Source organism: Chenopodium album, chromosome 16 (genome assembly GCF_948465745.1).
Source record: "Chenopodium album chromosome 16, dcCheAlbu1.1, whole genome shotgun sequence".
In the NCBI taxonomy this organism is placed as follows: domain Eukaryota; kingdom Viridiplantae; phylum Streptophyta; class Magnoliopsida; order Caryophyllales; family Amaranthaceae; genus Chenopodium; species Chenopodium album.
The window spans coordinates 43,949,541-43,973,201 of NC_137849.1; the positions used below are offsets into that span (position 1 = coordinate 43,949,541).

General features: G+C 34.2%; 4 protein-coding genes across 8 annotated transcripts; all 4 read left to right on the forward strand.

Moving 5' to 3' along the window:
• The first annotated feature begins 306 nt into the window (after positions 1-306).
• LOC145586614 (BEL1-like homeodomain protein 7) lies at positions 307-5,953 on the forward strand. Of its 4 annotated transcripts, none has more exons than XM_081643497.1 (5): positions 307-805; positions 1,677-2,778; positions 3,898-4,262; positions 4,348-4,408; positions 4,971-5,953. In XM_081643497.1, exons 2-5 carry the CDS (start codon positions 1,804-1,806, stop codon positions 5,538-5,540), a joined length of 1,971 nt encoding a protein of 656 aa, XP_081499623.1. In that variant the 5' UTR covers positions 307-805; positions 1,677-1,803; the 3' UTR covers positions 5,541-5,953. The 4 variants fall into 4 exon arrangements, with proteins under 4 accessions (XP_081499623.1, XP_081499621.1, XP_081499624.1 ...); XM_081643495.1 differs by having other exon boundaries at positions 307-719; XM_081643498.1 differs by having other exon boundaries at positions 798-878.
• Positions 5,954-7,685: 1,732 nt separating this feature from the next.
• On the forward strand, positions 7,686-10,515 carry LOC145586615 (BEL1-like homeodomain protein 11). 2 transcript variants are annotated; one of them, XM_081643499.1, is made up of 5 exons: positions 7,686-7,822; positions 8,207-9,411; positions 9,540-9,928; positions 10,015-10,075; positions 10,167-10,515. In XM_081643499.1, exons 2-5 carry the CDS (start codon positions 8,644-8,646, stop codon positions 10,299-10,301), a joined length of 1,353 nt encoding a protein of 450 aa, XP_081499625.1. In that variant the 5' UTR covers positions 7,686-7,822; positions 8,207-8,643; the 3' UTR covers positions 10,302-10,515. The 2 variants fall into 2 exon arrangements, with proteins under 2 accessions (XP_081499625.1, XP_081499626.1); XM_081643500.1 differs by lacking the exon at positions 7,686-7,822 and having other exon boundaries at positions 7,845-9,411.
• Positions 10,516-12,193: 1,678 nt separating this feature from the next.
• LOC145585486 (uncharacterized) lies at positions 12,194-18,306 on the forward strand. The gene is made up of 13 exons (XM_081642189.1): positions 12,194-12,690; positions 13,467-13,609; positions 14,088-14,204; positions 14,671-14,785; positions 14,880-15,017; positions 15,528-15,623; positions 15,723-15,836; positions 16,177-16,245; positions 16,325-16,395; positions 16,470-16,563; positions 16,852-16,980; positions 17,115-17,204; positions 17,912-18,306. Exons 1-13 carry the CDS (start codon positions 12,289-12,291, stop codon positions 18,005-18,007), a joined length of 1,674 nt encoding a protein of 557 aa, XP_081498315.1. The 5' UTR covers positions 12,194-12,288; the 3' UTR covers positions 18,008-18,306.
• A 3,160-nt stretch (positions 18,307-21,466) lies between these two features.
• On the forward strand, positions 21,467-22,839 carry LOC145585488 (peroxidase 9-like). The gene is made up of 4 exons (XM_081642190.1): positions 21,467-21,742; positions 21,838-22,029; positions 22,157-22,322; positions 22,416-22,839. The coding sequence occupies exons 1-4, from the start codon at positions 21,467-21,469 to the stop codon at positions 22,826-22,828; spliced, it is 1,047 nt and encodes a 348-aa protein (XP_081498316.1). The 3' UTR covers positions 22,829-22,839.
• The last annotated feature ends 822 nt before the right edge of the window (positions 22,840-23,661 follow it).

Here is a 23,661-nt window from a genome sequence, read left to right on the forward strand (position 1 = left end):
AATAAATTCCTCATAATATTAAAAATTGAAATTTTATACTTGTATTATTTAATAAAATGTGTATTCATATTTTTAAAAATTAATTTTTGGAGGCGTATATACTTAGGAATCGCTTTGTATACGTTAAAACGTGTGATGTTGTCACTGTCACCTACTCCTACGAATAGTATGCAGCTATCTCTAAAGCTAACTCTTCCAATTATTTTATTCCCCCTTATCACAATTGTCCATTTGTTTTTTTTTTTTTTTTTGTTCTAATTTAGAAAATAATTTCTGGGTTTTTTTTTTATATTTATATTTTATGAAATGGGTTGTTTGTATTTTTGTTTTTTATGAAATGGGTTATTTTTATTTTCTAAAAAAGATTAAAACTTTATTGATTTTTTTTCAAGGGACAAAAATGACCATGACCACAGAAAACAGAGCTTCTTCTCCAATTTAATCCTCAAAAAAAAAAAAAAATCCTCTGCAACTAGAGAGAGAAAGTATAGAGAGAGAAAGTGGGTATGCTTTTGAATGAGGTTTAAGACAGTGTTTAGGTCTACCAACTGGTAGTTAGCTCTTCCTTAAACCCCAAATATTGTAGATTTTTAGAGAGAGAAAAAAACAGAGGAGGTTACCAACAACTATTAGCAACAACAGCAACAACAACTACTCTCAATCCCTTCAAAGTTTACATCTTTTTGGTGCTAAATTTCTTACTCTCACACGTGCCAATGGTGAGAATATGATTGATTGTGAGAGATTATTAATTAAAGATTAAATTTTTACCAATTCATTTTGTTTATTATTCAAGAAATAGAAGGTTGTACTTAACTCCTTTCTCTCTCTACTTTCTTTTTTCTCTCTCTATCTTAGCCACTCATTATTTTATTTGGGTAGGAAAAATTCAAACTTTTTTATTTAATTATTTTTGTATTAAATATTTTTATTAATTATATAATATATAGTTTGTTGGTTGTAGTAAGTATATTATTCTAATTGGGTGTGTCATTGTTTTTTTGATTGAAAAGGGTTTCAAGGGTGGGTTGGTTTATTGTTCGCAAAATCTCTTGGGATCAGTTTGTCTTTAGTGTATAAGGTTTTTATGCTTTTTTGCAATTTTAAGCTTCTTTGTTCCCTTATTAAGGCACAAACTCTTTGGGTTTCTTTAAGGTATACCTCAATTGTAATTTCCTAGCTTTTGAGTGTAATTATATTTTTTTCACTTATAAATTTAATGCTTTTTTAATTTTATATTTAACCATGGTTTTGATGATGCACTTTGATTGATAATAGTTCATGTTGCTGAATTTCTATTCTGGGTTTGACAAGTTTAAGCTTAGTGATGAAGAACTATCAAGAACACTAATTTCAGCTGATTGTAATTTAGAGTGTTATATTTCAGTTATTAGTCTATTTTTACATTTTCAGAATAGGGTTTCTGTAAATTTTTATTAATTTCTGTGCAAGTTTAAATTTTGATTCTTTATCTGATATAATTCCTTGAAATTATTATTGTAATTGTGTATTTGATCATATCTTAGATGATTCTAGAATATGTATGATATTATTCCTTTTTGCTGATTAATAATTATTGGGTTACAAAGATTTTGATGATGATGAGTAAAAACATAAAAGGTGAATTGCTTTGTCAGATTGGACTTATTTATTTAGTGATTTTTATCTTATCATAGGTGGTTGTTACTGGTCCATGAACTTTGATCATATGACATATGAGGATTTCTGCTGATGTTCTACTATTGGAATTGTGCTTGTGTATTGCAACTTTTTGAGTAAAAGTGATAGGAATCCTACCCAAAAATGGCCACTTATTACCCCAGTTCTAGTGCTCAGCTTGATGTCCTGTCAGCGCCGTATGTCCGGGACCAAAAGTTTGCATCATACTCTGAGTCACCTCTTCTCCATGGGAACATGATGATGTATCTTACATCTCCTTCACCCGGTTCGTTCTCTGAGATTTCGCCTGGTTCTTCAATGAATCCACAAAATGGTGTTGAGATGCCTGCGATGAATGGGAGAAATGAGATGATGTTTATCCCACCTACCGGGGATTCGATGTGTATGCAGCCCATGAGCGGGACACTTAACTCAGGAGAAGGTGAAAACGTCGGTAATTCTATGCCAGGGGAACTTCAATTGACATCTAGGAGTCAGATAAATATGGTGGATGGTGAGCAGAATTTGCAAGGACTATCGCTTAGCCTTAGCACACAGATGTCAACCGCGGTTTCTACATCTCAGTTTCAGCAGTATCAGTATTCCAATCCAGGACTCTCCTCTGTCCTAAGCCCTCACCTTCCCTTTTCGGCTGAGAATAATGTTAGGCCAATGGCCTGTAAGGTTGATGAGGCTTCCCCAAACAAGGATATGAGAAATTCTGACTTTTTTCCTTATGAATTGCAAGGAGATGGACATAATAATATTAGGTTTGGGGCTCTGAACAATCCTCAATATTCAATGAACGCGAAAGCAATGAATTGTAATCAATATCAGTATGAGCAGGCTGGAATGGCTAACACACTTGTGAAGTCTAAGTACCTTAAGGCTGCACAACAGTTGCTGGATGAAGTAGTTAATGTCCGGGAAGCTCTTAAGCGATCTGATTCTGGTAAAGAACAAAACACAAGCAAGGTAGATGAAAGTTCCAAGGAGTCTAAAGGCGGATCACAAGCCGCCTCAGAAGCTAATGAGTCTGGATCCACGGTGGAGCTATCTCCTGCTGAGAGACAAGAATTGCAGAACAAGTTGGATAAGCTTCATTCCATGTTGGATGAGGTATGATATCATTGCATTGTTTTATTTTACTGTCAATAGATTCTGAATTGTCCATTCCCGTGTGTTCTTGGTTGGTAATATGTCAATGCATTGTCCTGATTTCTAAATTGCATGTTATGGACTACCACATCTTGTTCCTGATCATAGTTGGTATAAACAATCCTTGAGAAAATTATGATGTTTTGGAGACATTGACAGAGCTCTAGACGAAAGTGTTGGTGACCAGGTGAGGAGGAGGTATCGAATTTGTTGGGGATACTAGCTGATTGAAAGATTAGAGGCTGCCTTAAGTTATTATATGTTGCTTGAGGTTCTTCCATATTGCTGATGCTGATTGATGCGTCGTTTGGTTGTTGAAAGTAATCATGAGGATCAATTTCGATTCTCTTAGCTCCATTATAACAGCAAAGCTATTAGGTAGAACCATGGAAACAGTGGTTTGGAAGTGTCGGTATCTAACTGAAAGCCATTTTGGGAAATGAATTTATGTGGCTTAAGGCTTGATAGGGAATGAAACAGAGGAGTTTATAAGCTGTTACACAAGTATAGTAAATAAATATAACTGAGTTGATTAATGCAATTACAGGAGGACATAGCCTTTTTTTTTTTTTAGAGATGTAGTGTGTATGCAGTGTATTGGGCGATCTACTTTGTGTTTTGCTTTCCTTGGAGTTTGATAACGGGCAAGAAGTAGCCAAAATCTTGTATTTTGAAGACACAATAGGGAAATAGTTGATTTTCATTTGATCAATGGTTATGTGGTATGAGATGATAATGAATTGTCACATGCTTTGAAAGCACTGTGAATAAATTTCCAACTTCTGTCATTCTTAGTGAAAGTGTCCCTTTGATGCATGTCTGCCTTTAGAACTGTTGGGTCTCTGGGTTGGGAATTCGGATAGGTTTGCTTGCAGTTACATTTGCATTACTTTTGAAGCTGACATGGTGGAGTAAGCTGTTATTGTTCTGCTTGTCAATGACTGATAGGAGCACTTGGAAGGATGGTGCAATGTTATGTAATCCACTTTGGGAATCATTTTTATGTGTCCTTATAGGTAATTGAATGGTGAATGAGCCGAACTGAGGTATAATATATATCATGTGTGCCTCTGATTGCAGGTGGACAGAAGATACAAACAATATTGTCAACAGATGCAACTCCTGGTGTCATCTTTTGATGTGGTAGCCGGGGTTGGGGCAGCCAAGCCTTACACAGCACTGGCCCTTAAAACAATTTCTCGCCATTTCCGATGCCTGCGTGATGCCATAACTAACCAAATTCAAGCAACCAGAAAAAGCCTTGGAGAGCAAGACAATGGTCTTGGAGTAATTCCTCGTCTTCGCTATGTGGATCAACAACTCAGGCAACAGAGAGCCCTTCAGCAATTTGGTATGATGCGCCATGCATGGAGGCCTCAGAGGGGACTTCCTGAAAGTGCTGTTACTATTCTTCGTGCTTGGCTTTTTGAGCACTTCCTCCATCCGTATGTTCACTGCCTCTTTAGACTCTTACGAGTTCTGTTAATGAAAGGTGAATTCAGGCTCATGTTTTAAATCTATGTCTAACAGATACCCAAAGGATTCGGAGAAGATTATGCTGGCTAGACAGACAGGATTGACTAGAAGTCAGGTAATTCCAATGAAAGCTAATAGAATTATTGTTTTTATTGTTTTGAAAATCTCTCTTTAGAACGTTGTACTGCAGAGAAATTGGATTCGAAGATCCATTCCCGCCTCTTTCTCTTCCCCATCCCATCACCCCCTCCCCCATCCCCAAACTACCTAAAGATGCCTATTCACTCTCAGATGTGTGCATCATTAGTCTGAAGAAAGTTATGTAAGATAGTACAATTTTGGCCAAAATTGAAAACTTCACCTGTCCATACCCATGGTGGAGGCTTGGAGCGTCAAGTATCCACATGGGTACTTAAGGTGATACGAAGAGTCCATATAAAATACTTCGTAGTTGTCTCTATGCCCACTGAAAGCTGAAAGTTACCATTTTATTTTTGAAAAGCTCCTTGATTCGAATGTGATAAAATTGAATTGGAATGGAAGAAAAGTACTTGTTATCTATCTTTACCAAGTAAAGTAAGTTTAATGTAGGAGTCTAAATGCAAACTGTGATGAAAATCTTATTACTGCACAACTTAAACTGACATTTTGTTGCTGTTGATCTTGAAATGGAGCAGGTTGCAAATTGGTTTATCAATGCACGTGTACGTCTTTGGAAGCCAATGGTTGAGGAAATGTACAAAGAAGAATTCGGAGAAGCAGAATTATTGAATTCAAGATCTTCGCCAGAAAACACGCCCAAATTAGCAAGGGAGAAGTCTTGGGGGTCTGAAGACAGAAGAGAGGAAATGCAGGAAAGCTCAACATCAATAGTCCACGATGCTCATGATTCGAAGATCAATGTCAACCAAGGTATTGGTGCTAATAATGACAATCACGGGTTTTACAGTAATAATGGGACTCTTTCCTCTCCGGACCCTAATGGTGGAGGGCATGGGCATCCACATCTCATGGCCAATCCTGCTGCTTACCAAATGTCCGAGTTAGGCAGCTTTAGTGTAGACAACCAAGTATCCCTGGCCTTAGGCTTGCGACATCGTGAAGGCGATGTCACATTCCGGGGTAACACAAATACAGATGCTACTATGGGAGTCTCCACCTCGGACTATAATCCATACCTTGAGCAAGTAAACCAGCAACACAGGTTCGGTAACCCATCACACATCCTAAATGATTTTGTAGCCTAAATAAAAAAAAAAAGTACAAAAAAAAAACGTTTCTATGCATACTTCTCTACAATCTCTATATGAATAAAACTGGGGTTAGAACATATACTAAACCTTAGCAATAGCAATACCTGCATTTTATTCTTCCTCTCCTGCTGTTCTTACAACGCCGACTGCGCAATTGTGAAATTCAAGCAGGCCTGCAGAGTGGGAAAAACAGCAAGGAGTAGTGTAAATTTCATTTGAATATATTGTTGTAGATTTCCCAGATGTAATATGTAATATAGATACTGGGTTGGAGAAAATAGCATATATTTGTACAAGATAGGGATTATTCATGTAATTTTTGTGTGACATTTTGGTCCAAACAAACAGAACATTAAAAGTATAAAAAAAAATATAAAAAAATTAGAGTATATAAATATAGTTACTCTAATTTTTTTTTTTTAATTCTTGTATAATTAATTGATTAAATACATTGATTAAGAAAATAAATTTTGAAATTTTTAGATACTGCAGTATCTGTAACATGAATTATAGCAGTAATGCAGTTAAAGCAGTATCTGCTTAGGGATTCAGTTGCACCAGAATTTTACAGCAGCAGCCCAAATTTTCAGAAAGTTTCATAGGAGTAAAAAATCTGTCAAACAAACATATTTTTTAACCCAGATTTTACTTTTACCAATACAATGCAAAATTATCATCAGATTTGAGTAAGAATGTTTTTGATTCAGAAATTCAGATACAGTATGTATAAATAAATTTTGGATTTTTTATGATGAGATGAAACATTGTATAAAATTTTATGCAGCAAGAAAGAAGCTACCCTTCTTTAATCAGGGAATTGTGGGACCCTTTATTTCATGAAAACCAAAAAAAATAAAAAAGAATTTGTGTGTATTAAGAGAGTGACAACTGGATTAGAGGAATATGAACAAAAATGGTAATGATTACAAAAACAAGTTCCTAGCAGAGTACCAGACTCCCCTACCATCTTACCTAGAAACAAATCTAGAATCTATGCCATCTTCCCTATTGTAACCAACCAATCTCTCTCTTTCTTCACCTTAAGATTCTTACTCTATTATTATTGTATTATTATGATTTGTTTTTTATTTTCTGGTATGATTAGCAAAATAATAATTGTTCTTTTGGGAGTGTTTATCTTTGGATTTCAAGAGCCTACTGTACTTTAGTAAGTTTTTGTAATTGCATATAATTAGCATGTACTAAAGACTATTGCATTGCCGAAAGGCGAAGAAAAAAAAAAGATGTTGCTATTTATAGTCGTTTGGATTATGTAAGCACATATAAAGTTGAGACATTAAACTTTGTAGTATATAACAATTAATGATGGGTAGAGTTTTTTTTATTTTTTTTTATTTTTTTTTTTTGTTGGTAAAGGTTACGTCGTATTTCATCACTATATTACATGAAAATAATGATCAAGATTTTAGGTGAAATTTTGAAATAAAGCCTCATGTAGTCTCCAAACGTGTTTTTCACACATGTAATTTAGTGAAGTTATTTCATGACACTGTACTTTTTACAAAAATACACATAATTACCAAAACCACCATTTATTACTACATCTTCATGAATTTGCATGTGTTATCAAGCTAAACCAAAATTAAAGTAGGATATTCTAAGAGGAGGGTACAGACTCATATAAACAGACAATCTAAGTGGCTAAAAATTCTGAGTGTGTTAAAAGATAGCCTACTTTTCTTCTCTCTTTCCCTGTTTCATAGAATAAAGATGGTACTACTACTAAAATTCAATGTAATTGAAATGAAAAACTCCAAAAAACTTGAAAAAAAAAAAAAACAATCTTTTTCATGCACTATTAATTTGGGCTAGAGAGAGAAACACAGAAAAAAACATAGAGAGAGAAAACAGAGTTTTTGCTTTTGAGTCTCCCAAAGAAATGAAATTGCAGGGGCTGTGAATATACAGCAGCAGAAGCAGGATCTCTTGTTTTTTTGTAGTCAGTAAAAAAAAAAAAAAAAAAAAAGATCAATTATATTAAAATTAAAATTAGAGACTTTTCTTTTATCTGTCATTGTCAATTTTCTTTATTTTTCCACTTGGTCTAGTTTTTTTAGCTTTGCTTTTTTAGAGAACTTGTACAGGTCTATTTTCTTAGCTTTTTTTTTTAATAATTTTTTTAAAAACTTTTTATATATAAAAATTAAAAATTTAATCCCTTGTATAAAAAGCTTCTTTCTTTGTTATGGTTTGTAATAGTGTTTATCCAAGGAGAGAGAAAAAGATTGTGTCTTTTGCTGTTAAGAACCCTAAAGGTATGTTCTTGCATAACAATCATACTAATACTAATGAAGTTTGATTAAATTCTAGATTTTGTTTTACCATTTTAAAGGTTTTATATAAAAAATTCAGGGTTTTAGTTAAAACTGACAGGAAATTCCTTGTTTTGTGAACAACATTCATTGAAACTTATTAATGCCCTTTGTTTCAGAAATTCATCTGTTTTCTGATAGCTATTGAAGTATTTATTGTAAAAATTGATTAGTTGTTGCACTTTTTATATGAGTATTTATTAATGGGGGTTTAGATTTTGGTACTTGTACTTTTCTTTTTATAATTATTTGTTGCATACTGTATTATTGTTGATGTTTCTTACTTGACTGTTCACTATTCCAACTGTCTGCTGCTTACTATTGCAGGTTTTAGTACAGTTTCTTCTCTGATGATATCTTTAGGGTCTTACCCATTAGATCATCTTTTGTTACAACTTACCATAATTCATTCAACTATTTTTATGTCATTTTCATTCTAATTTTTATTTTTTTGGATGAAAATCAAACCAAGCTTTTTCTTAAACCCTTATTTATTACAGTTTAATTTATTCCCAAAATTCTCAAAAATCCCAAAAAAAGGAGAATTTTTTGTTGAGACCCCACAAAACAGAAGTGGGCAAAGTTAGATTCCCACTTATGATCAGCTTCTCTTCTTCCTTCCAATTTTTGCTCTTCAGATTTGGTTCTTTCCTTGTAGAATCTTTCATGAAGCTGACATTTTGATGTTTTTAGCAATTCTCTTGTATGAAAGCTTTTTATCACTTTAAAAAAATTTCCTAAAAAAAACTCACTTTTTTACAAATATGGTTTCACAAGAAACCCAAACAAACCCTACTTCATCAAGTAGTTTACACCACTTTTTAATCTCAAACCCAATTTCTTCTCAACCCCGTTTTGATAAATATGATCAGAACCCACATTTTGATGATTCTTATAATTCTGATATTATAAGGGTCAATTCAAGTAACCCATTTTCAGATCATCAATCTCTTGGTAATACCCATTTTCCAACGATTCAGTCTCTTGAAGAAAGAATGTCAAGATCAATTAACCTTGTTCATGATCATTCATCAGTAGTTGTACACCCGGATGATCATTCTGATATGGGTCATACTAGGCACCTCATGGACCTTCTTGGAGCTTCAAATGAGGCCAACCAGGGCCCGAATAGGCTTTCGCTTTCGCTCGGTTCTCAAGTGCTTCATAGTCCTCAATACAGGCAAAGAACCTTTACTTCAGAGCTTATGCAACAGGCTTGCAGTAATTTAGTTAGTTCTTCTGGTGATCAAGAAAATTGTAACCCAGGGGACTATTCTTTCATGGGAAATTCCTCTTTTACTGCATATTCTGTCAGTAATTCGATGTATCTGAAGCCTGCACAATCAATACTCGAAGAGGTAATCGATCTCGGGAGCAAAGACATCGAATTAAACGATGTAAAGAGATTGTTTATGTGTAGCAGAGGACTCTGTTCTGAATTGAGAGCTGAATTGATGAGTAATGGGTTTTTATCAGCTGATAAACATGACCTCCAAATCAATTTTTCCAAGCTTATTACGATACTAGAACAGGTTGGTGTTTCTGACAGTTTCTGAAGTATAATACAGTATGTTATAATGCCGTATTTTACTGAATTTTGCCAAATATATGTGTTACAGACATAATATGCTGAATTTTGATTGATTTTGTAATGTTCTAGGTTGAAGGGAGATATGATGAGTATTTTCAAAGGATGGAAGATTTGATTTCATCATTTGAGATGATTGCAGGAGACGGCGCTGCGAAATGTTACACTGCATTAGCCTTTCAGGCAATGTCTAGGCATTTTTGTAGCCTAAGAGATGCCATAGTAACCCAAATTAAGGTTATTAGGAAAAAAATTTCACCTGATTTACCTAAGATTGGAAGTGGGTTGTCCCATTTGAGTTTGTTAGATCGAGATGGTCGAAATAGCAATAGCAGGATGTCTCTCCAACAGATTGGGCTAATACAAGGAACTCATCGACAAGCATGGCGGCCTATTCGAGGACTCCCTGAGACCTCGGTGGCCATACTACGTGCTTGGCTGTTTGAGCATTTCCTTCATCCGTAAGTCCATTAGAAGACTAATTTGTCTTTCATGTCATTCATAACATGTGTGATGATGTTACTTAGGAAACTGTCTGTTTCTGCAGATACCCAAATGACTCAGAGAAGCTAACATTGGCATCACAAACTGGCCTTACAAAGAATCAAGTAAAAGAATCGATTTTCGATTTGTCAAATTCGAGTATGTAACTAATACTTTTATGAGTTTATGCTGATGGGTTTATGTTGTGTTATGTAGGTTTCAAATTGGTTTATTAATGCAAGGGTTAGATTGTGGAAACCAATGATTGAAGAAATGTACAAAGAAGAATTTGGGGACTCTTCAGTAGATTCTTCAGGGGAAGGTCTGACTGATAAAACAGAAGATCAATGAGATGATGATTTGTTATAAATGAACTTGAAATTGGTTAGTTTTATGCCAAGTAAAATCTTCTATTTGTAAATGTATGAAGTAGTACATTATTAGATGCATTAGTTTAGCTGAAATTAGAGCATATTGATCTTCTTCATGTGATTCGATCGATTTTTGTACTAATCTTCTAGTTTTGTAGTTAATCTTAAGAGTGAATGAAGCTTGTAGTCCTGAATTCATTTCATGCAAACTTTCTTATGAATTCACCTAAAGCAAAATGCTCTTCTTCGAAGGACTATCTAGATATCAACCATGAAGCAGGGGCGGAACTATGTTGAACAGTACGGGTTTAAGTGAACCCGACCATAAGACCATTCGATAGTTAGATGGTTTGGATAATAGTTAGCCGTTAATTGCACGCCCAAGTCAAAAGGGTTTGATGATTGATGAACCTTTAAAACAAGGTAGGGTCAGTATGGGTCCTTAAAATAGGAAGACTATGGGCATGTGAGCTGTGGAAATGGGTCTACATATTGCACTTGACCTACGGCTGCAGGCACCAACAAGATTTGGGGTGATATGGATAGATAAATATATGGACATCCTACGAATTGATGCTTCAAATAATTGTGGAAGTTGGTCCTCGTTAATTATTACATCAAAAAGACTCTTCAACGTGTATGATTATTATAGCACCAAAGTTTGCTACTTCTTTCGTCCAATTAAGATTATCTCTTATTTCTTTTTTCGGTGTGTTATCAAGTATGTCCAATACCATAAATAGCAAATAACCATCACTTTACTCTCGCATGCACTCTATCTTATTAACTTCAACCAATCAAAATTTGGGAATTGAGGATGTTTATTAAGAACTATGCATCTCAAATCCACTTTTAGTGCCTGTTCTCTTCAGGTTAATTTCAATTCACTTTAGCTCTAATCAGTTCAGTTCAGTTTCTAATTTCCTTCTCTCATAAAATATTCAGTTCAATTCAGTTCAGTTTAGTTCCAATCAGTTCAGTTTAGTTTAGCTCAGTTCACTAAATCAGAACAAACCCTTAGTTCATATTAAGTGTTGGAGACTCCACAACTTGGGCTCTTCATTATTAGATTCGAAGATCAATGAGATGATGTTTTCTTTTATTGGGCTTGAAATGGCCATGCATGGTTTTATGCAGAAGCAAAAGCTACTAGTGTATTCTATCATGTTATTTATGAAGGAGATGTTGGCATAAGATAGTTTTGAGAAGATTGTATTACAAAAATTATATTTGAAACAAATTACTTAACAGACCGAGATCGACTCTATTATATGGAGACAAACGAAAAACTACTATTTATATTGGGTAGATTTATCAACTTTAAAAGTTAAAAACTAAGTTAAATTAATAAAGGTCACAAATATTTCAATTTACAAACGAGTTAAACTATTTCGACCTAAAAGCTAAAACCCTAGACAAATTTAGCTTATCTTGATATGTTGATAGGTTGATGAACATCACTTTGCATTTTATGCTATTTCATCCCAATTTCCTTATCAAATACTCAAATTCATTAATATTTATCTCATACTATATATCCCCTCAATTTTACATGTTTTCCTATAATTGATTTTATTTGAATACTCATAGATTTTGGTCAAGTGAAATATATGGCAAAGAAAAATGGTGGGATCTTATGAGAGTAAAAGTTTTAATTTTCCATTAACATAGAGATGACATGAGACAATCTTTTAAGAACGACCTAAATAACATAGAGAAAAACTTTTAATGACATTAAAATATGTAAGTACTATGTATTATACATCCGTATTTGTTTTTATTCTTAAATAATTGGGGTAAATAGGGAAAAAGCGAATAAGATAAAAATTAATACGTAAATCATTTGCTAATTTTATTCCAACCGACCCAAGAGTCCAAGACCAAACTCACTACTCACACAAGTATGAATATCTAAAACACACACAAAAAAGGTTGCATTATCCATTGCAAAATATAATCAGTAAGAGATGAGTTCAAGCAGCTTCTGTTGGATAATTAGCACCAAAACTTCATCATCTTCATCTTCTTTACAAAATTCTCAATCCCATTATTTTTACCCACTTCAATTTCAATCCTTGCCATTTCAAAAATCTACTTTAAATTCAAGAAATTGCTTAGAATCCCATCAACATAAAAACCCCAAGAATTTAATTTGTGTGAATTCTCTCCAAATTAATCATGGTGTGGATCAGATTCTCTCTCCTGTTACCCCAGATGAACAAGAAACTGGAGAAATTGAGGAGGTAATTAGTGATTTTGAGGATGATTTTGAAGACCCAGTTCCATTTTCTGTTAATGGGGAGAGTAAGAGGGAGCAAGAAGAGGCAGAGGAGGAAGAACGTCGCTTTAAGCTCAGAAATGGAAAGGAGGTCATTCCCTTTTCTTATTCTGTTGTTTACTGTACTTTTGAATTGATATTAAATTGAATGTTTTAGTTATGAATTTGATGAGCTATCCTTTTCTCCTTTGTTCTTTACATTTTTATGTTTTGAATTGGTGTTTGAAATTAGGGTTGTAGATAGCTTACTGTTGGAGGATAACATGTGAATAAGGTCTTGGGGTGAAACCCGAGGCCTCTGATCAAATCCCGTTTACATTATTGTTCTTTTCTAACATAATGGCTGTGAACTATTGGATCATAGCTAATGTAAGAATTGTGATTGTTAATTTTACCAATTTTATGTAAGTACTAGTAGTATGCAACACTGCATCAAGGGTACCATCTGTATGCAGAATTTCTATGGGGATGCATGGCAGAGAACTAGAGAAGGCTGTAAGGTTCGTTACAAAAGAGAGGGGGGGGGGGTGATTATTAGTTTAATGATCAAATTTAGGGTTCATCATAAACCACCTCTAAACAAACTCAATCCAATACTTTAAGAGGAATCGTGGTGATGATGTATTATGATGTTATATGCATATTTGGCTTTCTATTGAGGTTGAGCATAGGATCACTGTTTCTAATGCCTTAGGCTATTCTGGTTGGTATGTTAACCATGAAGAAAAGAATAGATAACTCGTAGCTAAGCATTTTTAATTTTGTGTTATACTGCTATTGATTGACTGTTATCTTATTTATGTGCCCTCTGCCATTGCTTGAGGCTCTTGGGAGAATAAGTTAAGTGGCCTAATATTGTAATGTCAGGTTCTTGCTGAAAAAGCTTATCTTGTGGGTGTGGAGCAAAAAGGTGTTAAAGTAGAATCTTTTGGAATAGAAGAATCTCTGAAAGAGTTGGCTCAGCTAGCTGACACAGCAGGTCTTCAGGTTGTTGGCTCTACTTATCAAAAGTGAGTATATATTGGGTTTGTCGATTACATAATGTGGTTATGGCCTAGTTTGGGCATCTCTTAGGACTGAATAATTAGGTCATTGGAGATATATATTGTCTGTGCATTTCCTAAACCTTCCAGTCGACATGTTTTGTACCTCTGTGTGTGACTGTCAAAGTTAGGGCAGGGTTGGAGGATTGTATAGGGAGTATTGCATCAAATGACAATATAACCATCTGAATTCAAGTTCAAAGCAATGTGGTGAGTTTATTTTGTAGCCGTTGTAACTCCTTGTAAGTGAAAACACTTCTAATTTGAGCCATACTTAGATTACTAATCCCAATGTGAATGACTTATAAGTTGTCATGTACTCATGTGTTCATCTTTTATTTAGTTCACATACATCTTCTATCAAATACATATTTTCTTTACTATTATTTTGTGAGAACTGCTGGCCTGCAGGTTAAATAACATCAATACCTGCTGTATGAATTAGGCTTGCTGCTCCAAATCCAAGAACATATATTGGCTCAGGCAAGGTTTCTGAGATCAAGAGTGCAATTCATGCATTTGATGTTGAAACAGTGATATTTGATGATGAGCTTTCACCAGGGTAAGAATGAATTTCTTTTTTTTTTTTAATAATTTGAGGAACTGACAATTGGTGTATGTGTGTTGTCTAGCTATCGACTTCTACTCATATAAGTTTACAGTTGATTGAGAGATATATCATAAGCATATGAACTTGTAAATTTGCCATTGAAGTCTCTGAGGGACATGAGGGTACCTTTAAATGGCAATAACTAGCAGAAGTATTCTGTCAGAATACTCTTATCTCATTATTGCATCGATCTCCTAATCTCTGTATATAAGGTTGGATTACTAAGCTATAATATGGCACAATTGTTGGAGTTTATTGAGAGTTGGATTCTTATTGACTAAATTGCTTTCTATTAAAAAAAAAAAAAAAAAAGAAGTGTAATTGTAAATTTTTAATGTCATGGTGGGCATAAACGTTGTTGGTATTGTAGTCTTTGTAGTTACGGATGTACTTGGTCCTGAATGTGAACCTATTGCAGGCAATTGCGTAATTTGGAGAAAGTATTTGGAAAAGATGTTAGAGTCTGTGATAGGACTGCACTTATTCTGGATATTTTCAACCAGCGGGCAGCGACTCATGAAGCTGCTTTACAGGTATATATTTTAATATGCTTAAGTATGAAAAGAAATTATATTGGCATCTGTGCTGAACTGCTGATGAGAAAAACTTCAATGCTTCACTCTTAAGGTTGCACTGGCTCAAATGGAATATCAATTACCACGGCTGACAAGAATGTGGAGTCATTTAGAGCGTCAAGCAGGAGGGAGGGTGAAAGGTATGGGTGAGAAACAAATTGAAGTGGACAAGCGTATTCTACGAGACCAAGTAAGTGGGATTTTAACCACCACTTCCAAAGTGTTTATATTTTAATGGTTGTGTGAGTGGAACTTCTAGTCTGGCCTTTTGAGTCGCTTTTGCCCTTTTGCTTCAAGTAATTAATTTGCAATTCATTTAGTGTAAATAAAAACTGAAAAGATGGCAGTGAATTTTGCGTGTAATCTGGTGTCATTTTCCACCTGAATGTTCAAGACTTAAAGGTACATTTATTCCCATGGCCACCTAGAAGGCTAGAACAACCAATTACATTCTCCATAGTACCTCCTTTAGTTTATTTCCATATATAGTAAATTACATGATTATACAAGTATTAGTGTATTACTCTTTCTCTGATCTAGCTTTGGATCAGTGGACAAAAATACCATTGATGATTATAACAAGAAAAGGCTTAAAAAATTGTCAATGCTTCGTGTGTTTTTTTTTTTTTTTCACTTCCATCATCTGTTTTGTCTGGATGCTGAGTTGCTTATTTTCTTTCTGGCGACCATTTCCTGGTAGATTGGTGTTCTGAAAAAAGAGCTGGAATCTGTTAGGCGTCATCGAAAGCTGTATCGCAATCGTCGTGTTTCAGTGCCTATTCCAGTTGTATCTTTAGTAAGTTGATGCTTACCTTGAAACAATTGTATTAGTATTTAATTCTGAATATCTCTGTTCAGCGATAATGATGAAACTTGCATTTATTGAAAAACTAAGGTAGGATATACAAATGCTGGAAAGAGTACGTTGTTAAATCAATTGACTGGTGCGAACGTGCTTGCTGAGGATCGATTGTTTGCTACACTTGATCCAACAACCAGAAGGGTGCAGGTGAGTGTGTTAGATCTAGGGATTTTCCCTTCCCATTTATCTTCTTCTTTCATCTGAGCAAAAAATGTCAATTAGAAGTTTGCACGTTTACTAATTATCTAAATTCAGCGTACTGTAGTTTGGTTAGTTTACTTCATGTCACTACCAAAGTTGCAATGAACATCAAGTCCTCATTTTTTTCAGTTGTTTGAAGATGGAAAACTCTAGCTAAATAGTTTTCTTGAGATAATTATTTCACAAAAGTGCATTGTTTAGAGCTTATTGTGGTTTTTAGTGAATGAAAGTGAAATCTTATCTTATGTTGACTTTCTGTGATGTAATATCCTTTTCTTGTTTTTAGATGAAGAATGGGAAGGAATTTCTCTTAACTGATACTGTCGGATTCATCCAAAAGCTACCAACTACGCTGGTAAATACTTTTCCAGCAATGTGATGTATGTTTTGAACTTTGGTTAGTTTGATTAAATTCTCTAAGCTGTTTGTTGCAGGTTGCTGCCTTCAGAGCCACATTGGAGGAAATATCTGAATCATCACTTCTAGTGCATGTGGTGGACATTAGGTATTAATTGATACTCAGGTTTGGATTTAATTCGTCTTTCCCTCATCATCTCATTCAGATGCTTCTGATTTCAGTCACCCTTTGGCCGAGCAACAAATTGATGCTGTGGATAAAGTTCTGTCAGAATTGGATGTGTCGCTAATTCCGATGTTAATTATTTGGAACAAGGTATTGATTGAGATAAGCACTTTAGAATCCGAAAACATGCTGCAATTTTCTCTTCTCCAGTCCATATATCCTTTGGAGAGATGCAGCAATCTGAATTTTTGTACTAGAACATTCTTAATGAAAGGCTGTCAGTACTCAGTAGCATACTAGCCTCCTAATATATTCATATGAACCAATACAGTTCGAACTTTCCATTTCATAATTACTAGCTTGAAGTTTCATTTCTGAGAAGGTGAATGTTATCTTAGGCTGTATTTGCAGTATAACTTAATTTAATGCTCATGTCAGGTTGATAAGGTGAGTGATCCAGAGAAAATTAAGGCAGAAGCAAAGAGACGAGGCAATGTTGTCTGTTTATCTGCTTTGAATGGTGATGGACTTGATGAATTTTACAACGCCATTCAGGAAAAGCTGAAGGTAGCTTCTATATCAGTACTGTGTAATGCCAATGCATGCTACCATACCTTCTAACCCTGATTCCAAAATATATGTACTAAGTTCTATTCACAACTTCAATGCTTTGCTTTAACCAGATCGTGTTTCTGTGACAGGATTCTATGGTGTGGGTTGAAGCACTGGTTCCTTTTGACAAAGGAGAACTTCTCAGTAGCATACATCAAATTGGAATGGTAGAAAGAACTGTGAGTTAATCTCTCCTTGGCCTCTAACCACCAGGATTGGTTAGTTGGTTTTATTTTTTTTGGGGTGTGTGTGTGTGCGCACGCGCGCACATTTCAGATAGAAATTTCCTAAACCTGTTACAAGATTTACATCCCAACTTACCTAAAGAATATGTATTAACTGGTGGTTGCTGTAAATTTGGCCTTTTGAAATAACACTATGAATTGAACTGGACATTCCTTGTTACACATATTGTCCTGCAATCTTGAGCAGAGTTGTTGAAATTGACACGTTTGTTAATACATGATTTGAATCACCCTCACCCATTCTAACCTGTACCCCATAATCACATTGTCTATGGTTTGATCTGAATCTAAAATTAACCCGACCCTAAAAATAATTTGTAATTTCATAATAAGCTATGACCACAGTCCTGAACCAACCAAAGTTTGAACCAAATGATTGTGCAACCAAATTTGATCCAAATGACTTGTTTGCCACCCATGCTTGAATGTTTGAGTCTGTATGAACTGCTTAATCATCCATTTTTTAAACTTTTTTCCTGGGAAGTTAACATATATGCTGCTCAACAACCGTGTCTCCTGTCGATGCATGTATATCACTGAATCATTTCCTTCTCTTATTTTACCAACTGTTAACATCAGATTCAAAGTAAACAAATGCTGTTTAAGAGTCACAATCTCTTATACATGCCCTCTACTTTCAGGATTATACAGAGAATGGAACATTGGTCAAAGCACATGTACCACTTCGCTTAGCAAGGCTCCTTACACCGATGAGACAATTGGTTGCATCACTGTAGATTCAGCAAATACATGGCCTGCCAGATTGTACACAATGATTTCAGGAATATTTTGTTAAACAGAAGCTGTGAATACTGTGATGCTACATTTCGACACTTCAGATCAAGACTCAAGAGCTTGTGTATCTTACTATCTGTACATAGTTCATCTGTAGTGTACATAATACCATACAATCACGCTTCTAAGTTCTAATCAATACTAAGCCAACTGTTAGTAACTAACCCCTCTCAAAACTGTCGCTGGCTCGTGCACAAATCTCTTTCACATTATTATAACTGAATCATACCCTTTTAACCAACTTTGGTCCCCCCTTAGACTTTGTTGCTCTATTATTGTTGGTATTATTAAGTTGTTGTATGTTTTGCTGCATGATATCACTTGGTAACTCTGAAGAATCAAGATTGTTGTTGAATAAGTCAACGCGTAAACACTGAAAGTTTACTTGTGCACCAAATTTCAACGATCAGTTAGTTACTTGTGAAAGCTTTTGTGCGATTTTGCTATGCTATTTAGATAATCTAGCCATGTGATATGACATACATGGGGTTGAAAACTTGAAAGTTGTTAACACTTGACTGAGAAGTGATAAACTGTACATGTGTAACGCAGACACAAAAGTAAATTTGTATGATTCAATTGAAATTCTAGCATATACTACGCATTAATTTTGACGGTTAAGATCTATTCAATTGAAATTCTAGCATATACTACGCATTAATTTTGACGGTTAAGATCTAGCACGTAGCTCTTATATGTAAACATTGCATATAGGATGACAATGTAGTAATGAAGTTGAATTTGTAGTGGGAGTATAAAGTAGCATTTAATAAGTAAATAGTACCATTAAATATTGTAGTAGTATAAATATTATGCTAATAGTACAAATAAGTATGTAATTGGTACATCAAAATATTATACTACTGTGAGATACTACCTCCATTTTTTTTTGGTTGACACGTTTTGATTTTAGCACTATTCACACACTTTCCTTTGACCGTGTTTTGTGCTTTATATATAATGAAAAATATAGTCAAGTGGGATCTTGTTAAATTCGTCACGAAATATATTTTCAAAATATTAACTTTTCATAATTTTTACTTGTCGGTAATTAAAGATATGAATTATTGAAGTTGTACATTGGGAAACGTGACTAAAGAAACGTGTCAACAAAAAAAAACGGAGGAAGTATAATAGTACTACTAAGACATAATATACATGTATAATAGTATAAAAAATGTACAACTGAAACAATAAAAAGTACCATTTTAAATGCGCTTTTTCATTTTTTCCCTTCTATATGCAACAAATGTTATAGAGAGTATGCGACAAGATGCACTCAATTTTGACCCTACTAAATTTTTTTTTTGATCCGTCACTACTTCATTGTTTCATATCGTGCCCCATGGTGATGTATACAATGTCTTATACTTGACCTTTCCCAACTAATTGTTTTGCTCCCTTGATTAAAGGCTATGCATGCATTATATGATTACCTTAATTAATGCTTTGTACTATACTTGTTTCAATTTGTGTAAAGTTGCTGCTTTATCATGCACGTATCCATTGTAATCGACTTTCCAACTCTGATTTAGCTAGTCCCACGCCATTTTTCTGGGTGCAAACGAGGGCTAGACCCGAAACAACAAAAATCAAACCAAGTAGAAACTAAACATGGCACGACTCCAAAGGCGGAGCATGTGTACGGATAAGCTTCTCAACCTGATAAAGATCATGATTACATTTCATATTTGCATTGAATTTGCAACTCGATTGGCTTCTCTTTAACATTGAACAAAGAAAACCTTTCAATTTGAAAAATTGAAACTTCACTCAATGATTAATTACGTGAACACACTCCCCCATGTAGCTACTAGCTAGTGCTAGTTTTGATTATGGTAATACAAATATCTTAATCACCCATTAACAAGCCAAATGTACCCGTCTTGGATTGAATTAAAACGCTTTTATATGTTCACAACATCGTGAAGATATATGTGGAATTATATCTCGTATCTTCAATTTTAACCACTAGCCTTGATTTATGATTCTATAAGGGTGTCTTTGGCTAAACTAAGATCATTTTCCCATTAAATAAATATTTCCTCAATCAAACAAAGTTAAAGAGTAGTAGCCTCATAATCAGTTCACTAATCACATTACTAGAGCAGGTGAAAGTAGTCCACTAATTATGCAATAATCAAGTAATCATTATCTTATCCAAAATTCCAGCTAGAACTTTACAAATATATAGCCTAAAATATTGAGCTAACCCAATTATAGGTTACTTTTTACTTAAATTGTGTTGTCATTGATTTTAAAGGTGATTATGTTGCCTTAAATCTAAAGCAATTTATTCTGTTACATTAATTATTTTCATAGGTTTTCTGTTATATGCTACTTCGTAATTGTTATTGCTGCAATGAATGTGACAAAATATGTCCACTTTTAAAAACGCGGTAAAAAAAAAAAAGTCAAAATCATTTTAGGGTCTTTCGTCCTTATAATTTGCTTCTTACTTAAATGGCCTATACAGACGTTAATTATCTAATGTGTATTACCATCACATAATTTGTAGCTTTATGCCTTTATCCATACTAGTTTTATAATTTCTTGACATATAAGACTGTTCTTTAGAGCTACTTTGCTCCTTGCCCTGCTCTACTATGCTGACTCAATAAGCTATACACTGCTGTGCTGACCCATGCTCTGCTCCACCCAAAAGCTAAAAAAAAAAAAAAAAAAAAAAAAAAAAAAACAGGGCCTAACTATGTAAAAAAAAATTGATCTTAGTCCTCACCCACTGAAAACAATTTATCCATATAAAATTTATACACACATAGAGTTTACAATATAAAAAGATGTCCAAAAATTTTGCCACCTCTCTAGTTGTAATTTTGAATCTTTAATAACACAAGTTGAATTAAATTTTAAAAAATCTCATGAAGAGGATAAAAAACGTTATTGAATGAAACTAATTTAAGGATATTTTCGTAAATCATGTCATCACTAGAAATTACATACTAGAATGGCTACAAAATTGGTCAATCAATTTTAATATGTATATATATGTATATATGTCTTCAACAATACCACGGGCAAATTAAACTAAATTAAGCAAAAGAGAAAAGGTTAAGAAATTGGAATCAAGGATACTAACTTTAGTGTATTAATTAATATAATATCGTAATACTTCCAAAAATGTTTCCTAGAGCAGGTAAAACTAGAGCACTAACATTAGTACCCTAAATGGAGCAGAGGAACCACTTTGATATAGTCATATAAACAAAGTCATGTATCAAATTAGGAAATCTTGAGTTTAGTGGTTAGTTTCTTCATAATTTCACCACATTTTTAGTCTATAAATATCAACCAATTTTGTACCCTTAGAATCAACAATTCCAAACTCAAAAATTTTAGTAGAGTTTGATCAACACTTATTATATAACACACATACATACATGGCTTCAAAAATGCACCTAGTGTTTTTGGCTTTCCTTTCTTTGATATCGCCTTTTATGGTTACTCAAGCAGACCCGGGTTATAGCTATGGGTACGGCTTTGGATGGGGTAGCGGTGGTGGGAACGACTATAGCTCGTTGTCTCCGTACTTCTATGACTTCTCTTGCCCTCAAGCTAACAACATTATTGTTTCGGTCTTGGAGAATGCTGTTGCACAAGACCCTCGGATGGCTGCTTCTTTGCTTAGACTACACTTTCATGACTGCTTTGTTCAGGTTTGTATTTTTTTTTTCTCTTTAGGCTAAAATATGTTACCTTTTTGTAGTTTATGATCAATGTAATTGATATTGTTGTGAACTTTTGTGTGCAGGGGTGTGATGCTTCTATACTGCTAGATGATAGCGCCACATTTGTAAGTGAGAAAAAGGCTAAGCCAAATCTAAATTCCTTGAGAGGTTTTACTGTCATTGATGAAATTAAAGCCAGGTTAGAAGAAGCATGCCCTGAAACTGTCTCTTGTGCTGATATCTTGGCCTTGGTAGCTCGCGCCGCCAGTGTCTTGGTAAGCCCCTCCCTTATAAAACAGTACAAACAATATGCCTCAGATAAGCTAAATGTACCTTTTAAGTTCATATGGTATGTTATATTTCATCAACTTATCAAATATAATTTTGACTTTGGATCAACAGAGTGGAGGACCTAATTGGGAAGTCCCATTAGGAAGAAGGGACTCAAAAGCAGCAAATATGCTACTTGCAAATGCAACTATTCCTCCTCCTATTCTTACAGCCCAAAAGCTTATTGCATCATTTCAACAACAAGGCCTAGATGAAGTTGATCTTGTCGCGCTCTCAGGTAAGAGCTTCACATATACAAATAATTATACTCCCTCTGTTCACAAATAATCTTCACGATTGTTTAAAATTCATCTTCTCCTAAATTCACTAGGAGCACATACTATTGGGGTGGCGAGGTGTACAAGTTTTAAGCAAAGGTTGTATGGCCAAAATGGTAACAGTCAACCAGATTTGAGCCTCGAAAAGGCTTACTTAAATGAATTGAAGTCAGTTTGTCCTTCATCAGGGGGTGACAACAACATAACTCCATTGGATTATGCATCTCCAAAAGCCTTTGATAACACTTACTACAAACTTATCTTGGGAGGCAGGGGACTTTTGTTCACGGATCAACAACTTTATTCAGGAAATTACGCGAATTTAGCTCAATTGGTCAAGTCTTATGCTGAAGATGAAGGGTTGTTCTTTGATCAATTTGCCAAGTCCATGGTTAAGATGGGAAAGATTAGCCCTCTCTTAGGGTCTAATGGTGAAGTTAGGAAGTATTGTCGTCGCCCTAATTAATTAATTTAAGTACTTTAAATAGGATGATTATTGGGTTTAATTTGTGATTTATTGGGTTCTTGTCAAGTTGTGAATCCGTATTAAGGTTTGATTATTCATGGTTATTATGTTCGATTTATTTTTACAAAATTGTTGGTAATTTGTAAGGTTGATGTTTCCTTGTAATAATGAAATTCTTATGCAAAATAGTAAGGGTTTGAGTTAAGGGAGATATGCATTGTGTTATAAGATCCATGCAATTGATCAGTTATAACTTCTTCAATTTATAATTACAAAGTATTACATTATATTATACTTTTTTTTTGAGGGAAACATTATATTATACTTTATTAACCGTAATTTAATATTGTAGTTATTTTAATAAATTAATTGTCTCATCCTTTTATAAAAAAATAAAAAAATAAATCACCTTCTTCTAATATTTATACGGGTTTATAGCAACATTGACTTACTATTAATCACGTACTAATGACCCCGTTTTAAGGGTAACGAGGGATAATTCTATCTGTTTAGGGATTGCTTCGTTACAAAAATGGGTAGATAAAGAAAAACGTCCTTTTAGCTTAAACAAGATAATGCTTTAATAGCGGATATATATGAAGTCTAATTAACACGTGCAATCTATATATATATTAAAACTCAATGAGAAGACATGAGCCCGTCACGTATCATCATGACTAGGCAGATGATGTGGCGCCATGTCATACAATTGCTACAATTTATTAAAAAAATAATGAATTATTAGCATCAATGTTTAAACTTATGACCCCCAATTTATGAGGATGTTTAAGATAATTAATCACTACCATTATTCTCTTGATAAGTAACTCTCA